The sequence below is a fragment of the Bison bison genome, unplaced genomic scaffold, assembly GCF_000754665.1.
Source record: "Bison bison bison isolate TAMUID 2011002044 unplaced genomic scaffold, Bison_UMD1.0 scf7180017864198, whole genome shotgun sequence".
Taxonomy (NCBI): Eukaryota; Metazoa; Chordata; class Mammalia; order Artiodactyla; family Bovidae; genus Bison; species Bison bison.
In genome coordinates, this window is record NW_011494770.1 from 8,155,387 (window position 1) to 8,161,881 (window position 6,495).

At 39.2% G+C, this 6,495-nt stretch overlaps 1 protein-coding gene across 3 annotated transcripts in view; it reads left to right on the forward strand.

The window, feature by feature from the left end:
* The window catches only part of VNN2 (vanin 2), a 31,419-nt gene that overhangs the window by 1,448 nt on the left and 23,476 nt on the right, over positions 1–6,495 (forward strand). For all 3 annotated transcript variants that reach the window (XM_010844285.1, XM_010844284.1, XM_010844286.1), the window contains exons 2-3: positions 886–1,117; positions 1,238–1,368. In XM_010844285.1, the coding sequence (XP_010842587.1) occupies positions 905–1,117; positions 1,238–1,368 (344 nt within the window). In that variant the 5' untranslated portion in view covers positions 886–904. The remainder of the gene's footprint in view (positions 1–885; positions 1,118–1,237; positions 1,369–6,495) is intronic.

A 6,495-nucleotide genomic window follows, 5' to 3' on the forward strand; every position in this document is an offset into this window, starting at 1 on the left:
CACTTCCACCTCTTTCAGAAGGTTATCAGTGGTCGCATAATGTATGTGTATGTGTGTTTTAAAGCTCATTTTTGTGGTCATTTGCCCCTAAAAAAATGAAAATTCCATTTTATCTGAGTTTGCAACAGAGATGATCTTTGTAATGACTAGCCCAAGTGAGATACTTCCCCTTCCCTTGCATCTATTTCCAAAGAGAAAGGAAGGAAGGAAATGAGTGGGGGAGGAAGGAGGCTTTGCTCCCTAAGGACAGAGGCTCCCTAAGGAGAGGTTCTTGATTTCTCTTCTGGCCAAACACCAGGGACCAGCTCCGGGAGGATCAGTGCTTTGGGCACTAAGGTTGCAACAATGAGCAAACCAGACACAAAATCTTGTTTTTATGGAGTGCACATTCAGAGTCTTTAATAAGTAAGTCAGAGTGTTGATCTGGGTGAATTTTGCCCCCAATATCACCCTGTACTGCATTCTCCTAGTAGTAAATATTTTTTAAGTTTTCTCATCTTCTGAAAATAAACACAATGTAGATCCTTCAACAGAACAGAAAAAAAATTATTATCTGGTTTTTGTAATTTTTAAAACTGATATTTGTTGTATCACGGTTTTCACATGAGAGTTAATTTAGTTAACTATTTTCTTTCTATTAATAAAAGGGTACAATTGTGTTATATTTGAATTCTTCTTTTGAAATGTGTCATTACACTTTATCAATAGTACATGTTGTACAGTCCTTGTAATACTTTTTGATTGTATTCATGGAACTGAAATTTTTTTCCTCCAAAATGATGAGACATAATATTCATGAGATTATAAGATAAGAGCTGGCAGTCACATGTTACATAAATGTTCCTTCCTCTATAAATACTACATGAATGTTACTTTCACTTGCAGAACTCAGGATACCCTGGCCATGATCACTTCCTCTTTACAAACCTCTGTGGCAGTTTTTGCCCTAATAATTCTACATGTCAGCACTCTGGATACTTTTAAAGCTGCAGTGTATGAACATGCTGTCATACTGCCAAATGACACAGAAACACCTGTTTCTCCGGATGAGGCCTTGTTCCTCATGAACAAGAACATAGATATTCTGGAGAAGGCAATTAAGCAGGCAGCTGAGCAGGTATTCTTTTATTTCTGCTAATCGTAATTCATAAGACAGGCATGAGAGCTGATGAAGACTGGAGTGTTGAATTGTCTATATACACAGAGAAATAATTTTGATTTAACTTGTTTTGAGCAGGGTGCTCAGATTATCGTGACCCCAGAAGATGCACTTTATGGATGGAAATTTACCAGGGAAACCATTTTCCCTTATCTGGAGAATATCCCAGATCCTCAGGTGAACTGGATTCCATGTCAAGAACCCCACAGGTATTTGAAACATCCTATTTTTTAAAAAATATTTGCTTATTTATTTAGGCTATGCTGGGTCTTTGTTGCAGCATGCAGACTTCTCCAGTTGTGATGCCTGGGCTTCATTGCCCCACAGCATGTGGAGTCTTAGTTCCTTAGATCCCAAACCAGTGATAGAACCTGCACCCCCTATACTGGAAGGTGAATTCTTAATCACTGGACCACGAGGGAAGTCCCAGTCATAGTTGTTTGTACAAAGTACTGTGATTCTCTAAAATGCATATGCTTACTACAGAAAATGATGAATCCTAACTGTTCATGTATGTGGTATAAGTTTTATATATATATATATATATATATATATATATACATTCATTTGATTTTTTAAAATTGTACTTAGATACCATTTAACAATTATTTATAATCTAATATGCTTATTAAATTTGGAGAAATATATAAATATTTATCATTGGGATTAGAAACTAAGGGGAAGACAATCTCATGAATATAAATAGTAAATTAATTTCTGAAGTAGACGGTGGGTTGTGTTCAGAAAATATTCCAAGGTCTCTTGTTGGGGTCCTTTAATGGACCAGAACCTGGTGGTCCAGAGTCGATGATAAGAAAGTGAAAGAGAGAAAGAGGCTGATATTCCCTGGTTTATGCAGAGAACCAATAAAGCCCTTGACACAGGGTTTGCATTGCTCACGAAGGCACTGGGCACCCTCTTGAGGGGGTGAAGGCACAGGGTGCCTTCTTGAGAGGGTCTTAGAAGCCTGGAGAGTGAGCATGACGGGTTTCTATGCTCCAGAGAATTAGCCAGAAAGAGAGAGAAACAAACAACACGAGGACCTAAGCTCTGATGGAGCAAAGGTGCTTTAATAATTTTTCTGTGAGTATATATAGGCTGGGATACAAGAAGTTTCTTTCGACTATGATAAAGATCAGAAAACCAAAAGTACAGTAACCGTTACCAAGGGAACAAGGGATTAATAATGGTCACAAGGTCAGGAGACAATCCATATGTCAAGAAAGGGGATCGAGACTAAGCAATTCTGTCATAAAGAGAATGTTTACTAAAGGAGATTCAAGCCTGTCTCACACAATGACCTCAGTTCCTGGGAGCAGCGTGCTGTTCTGCTTAAAAAGAAACAAAGGACTTGTGAGAAACAGCACGTAGGAATCCTCCTGTTAAACATTCCCTGATAATTCCCCCTTATTTATTTATAATATTTGTAAAAAGAGTTCTGACCATTAGAGTTTGTTTAGTTTTAACAATTTTTGCGTGAAGGCAAAGGTAGATGACAAATACAATTGTCAAGACAGTCACCAAAATTACAGTTCCAGACCCAATGCTGTGAGTAATGCTTTGAAACCATCCGCGTGGGTCTAGCCCAGATAATTGATCAGCTAGTTGTTCAGCTAAAGTTTTAAAATTAGTGGAAGAGGGCAGATTGCTGGAGTCTAGCCCCGGTTGGATCCAGGAATTCCCTCAGGATGACGGCATCGGCGATTGAGGGATAGCAAAGGCTGAGAGATTTATTAGATGCTCAATAATGACTGGTTTACACGGGAAAAAAATAAAGATCTTGACACCGAACTTGCTCTGACCACGGAGGCCGCAGGTGCCCTCTTGAATAGCGGAAGGTGTCTCACTTTAGGCACCTTCTCGAGTGGGTCTTAGAAGCCCAGGCAAATAAGTGGTCGCAGAGGACCCCCTGCGCTCCAAATCATTTTGGCATGAAGGAAGAATAGAAGAGAAAAAGAGGAAAAGGAAACAAGAAAGAATGACACGGGGAGACCAAGCTTCGGTGAGCAAGGCCCATAGCTTTATTTTCAACAGGGGCTTTTATACCCTAAGTTGCACATAAAGGATAATAGGGGATGTGAAATCATGCAAAGTCAGCAATCTTTGATCCTTATCAAAACCAGGGTTTCTTTCCTGCAAATTTATTGTGTACAAATGGTTTAGGTGATCTACATCATCTTCTGGCCAGAAGGCCTATTAACATTTTATGACTCTTGACAAAGGTTTGTCAATCCATAAGACTTATTTTCTCTAAGAGTAATTATTTTAAGGTTTGGTGCCATCCTCCGAAGGTATTAGATAAAGTTGCATTCCTACAGGGCAGAGGTGCAGTGGGTTTACAACAAAGGAAAGAATTTATTACCTTAAGGGTCTAAAGTTGCTAACACCAAGGCCACTACTTATTTTTTCTACATTCCAACTATATTAATTAATACACATTCAAGGATACAATACAGAGTATGTGGAAACTTGGCAGCAAGCATTGGCTCATCAATGAAATCTTTTACTAGTTTTATTCTGACAGTTTCTAATTCTCTGAGAGGCTCTAAGCTATTTGAATATCTTAAGCTTCCCATGCCTCTCGAGGCTGAGAGACTGTAAACAATCGTATGCATAGCTGTAGGAGTCCGGGTAAACTTGTCAGGCGAGTTAGAGAGCTATCTGAGGGGTTTGGATTTAAACACACCTAATGCCCAGGAACTCATTAACTGGAGCTGTAAGTTAACTCTTTATCAGAGAGAGCGAGATGGTGGTGGGAGACAGCCCCCAGTAAAGTTAGAGGTGAGAGCACAAAGCAGTAAAGTAGGCAGACTCTGGTTTTTGGGGGTAGATGCTTGAGAATATCCAGGGGGACTCCTGAGGCTCGATCCTGCCTTTGCATATGCCAAGCCTCCTTCCTCATGACCTTTGTCACAGGTGGAGCTCCTCACGCTGGCTCCCGACAGCAGATTATTGGAAAAGGTTTCAAATATTTCTTTTTGTAATAATTGTACATTCAGAGAGGCATTATCATGTATGCTTTGTAAATGAAATTTGATTTGTTCCCAGTTGTAGGCACTATTATTGAAATGAACAGGAGTAACACAAAATTGAGTAGAATTCCAATCACATTTTAGCATCACCTGTTTTTGTACATCTGTTAATTGATCTCCAACCAATTTGATGGCTGTTTTTAGTTCCTGAATTTCCTCTTGAATATCCTCATCTATCTAAGCCTGAGTGGCCCACCATCTTTAGTCCAATTTTGAATAAAATTATGTGTTTGAATTGAGGTTTGTAAAGCAACATCAGTGACAGCAGCAGTGGTGCAAATAGCTGTTAATCCCAAAATGCCAAAAATCAGCCATCCAATGAATCGTTTAGATCATCGGAGCAATTTAGTAAATAACCTGGAAGCAAGTCCAGCCATGGGACCTTCTTTCCAGGGACGCTGGAGATTTACTGGTAACCACAGACTATGTCGAGATCGAAGAATCAAAACGGAGTCATTTCGCAAGGAAATAGAGGAGTTAAGACAAGTATTTAACTTACAATTTATGCAAGTTTCAGAACGTAAAGTCTTATTGAATTGTAAATTTCAGTTTACAATTTTGTATAGCTACAACAAAAGTAAGTGGAACACAGGTTTGTATACAATATGATTGATTATAGCGAAAGAAATAATTGCTATGGCTACGACTGGTCCCTGTGAAATGTCCCGTCCAAGTCCCAAGTTCCTCGGTGCTTGCAGCAAGTTTCCAGATGTCCCATTGTTCAGGCCCAATCTGTTTATCAAGGACAATCCAAGGACGAGGGGGGGGCACTCCACCGTCAAGCCACCCAAGAAGTCCTCTGTCATGGTAATGCTCCATTGTAGTCTTAGTAACCTTCTATGCTACTTGAGTAACATAATCACACACAGGCTGTTAATATCATCTGAGCAGTTAGATAACCACATACCATCGGGTCCCCAATAGTCAATTGTATGATTAGCCATAAACATTAATTTTCCTAATTTGGCCTGACATTTGTCCCAATGAACAGGAATATATTTAAAGTTCTTATTGGTAAACCCTTTGCATAGTGTTCTTTGTTCTTTCTTTAATTCTTTCCCTAAAGTTTCAGTAGTATAAACATGGTTCATGGACAAAGAAAGGGCAGTAAATAATCCAAGCAATGAGTGGAAGTTCTTTTTTGGAGGCAGGACGAAAGCCCAAGTTTGTTGATTAACATTAATACATAATTGTGTTGGGCCCATGCATAAAGGAAGGATATCATGGCAAGAGAAATGTTAATTAGTCTTCCTTCTTTCTCAGGATGAGACAGCCCCTTCAAGCTCCAAGGAGGGGGCACGTATCATTAGTGGATACGATTGGTCCTATATCTGTCCATTCAATAAAAAAGGGGGGTTAGGTGTATAAGCCCAATAAATGTGATGAATCAAGTCAGCCTGAACAGGGGAAGCAAAAGCAAGCAAAGCAAGCATAGCAACAAAAATATTTTCAGGATTCTGAGGCATTCCCTGTTGAGAAACCAGATTTTCAGCTTGATTAGTAAGGGTTTTTATCTGTCCCCAAGTAGGGAGATCATAAGGTCAATGACGTCGAGTGCGGTGTTTTTTGGAAATTTTTAAAGCTGCCATGGCTTGTATTGGAATTTCTTCTTCCTAGGGTTTTTGTTGTTTTGTCTCTAGTTTGAATGTTGGGGGCCCCCTTAGGTTGAATCTTCCGAAGAGGAAGCCATCTGAGTTCGTTGGATCCATCTGGAGAAATAGAAGCATACCCTTTTCCCTGTAAGATTAGTTTCTTAGATTTCCATTGATTAGTTAACCCATCTTGATACCAAACAGGCAAAGGAATGGAGGTGTCCTTCAACGTCTTGAAATGTTTTTCTGCTTTTGTTAAAATATTTCCTTGTGGTAAGTTTAAAAAATTTAAAACAAATAAAGCTATATTAACAATAGTTATAGAAAGAAAGGAAAGCGATAATGATGAAAATATTCCTAGGAAATATTTCTGTCCAAAAGAAAAAAAAATCATCTAGCAATCTGTTTGGGGACTGGTATTTGGCTGTGGTTTTGAATTATTGGGTTGATTGCCTCAACATTTCATGCAAAGATGGGCTCGATAAAGGACAGAAATGGTATGGACCTAACAGAAGCAGAAGATATTAAGAAGAGATGGCAAGAATACACAGAAGAACTGTACAAAAAAGATCTTCACGACCCAGATAATCACGATCGTGTGATCACTGACCTAGAGCCAGACATCCTGGAATGTGAAGTCAAGTGGACCTTAGAAAACATCACTACGAACAAAGCTAGTGGAGGTGATAGAATTCCAGTTGAGCTATTCCAA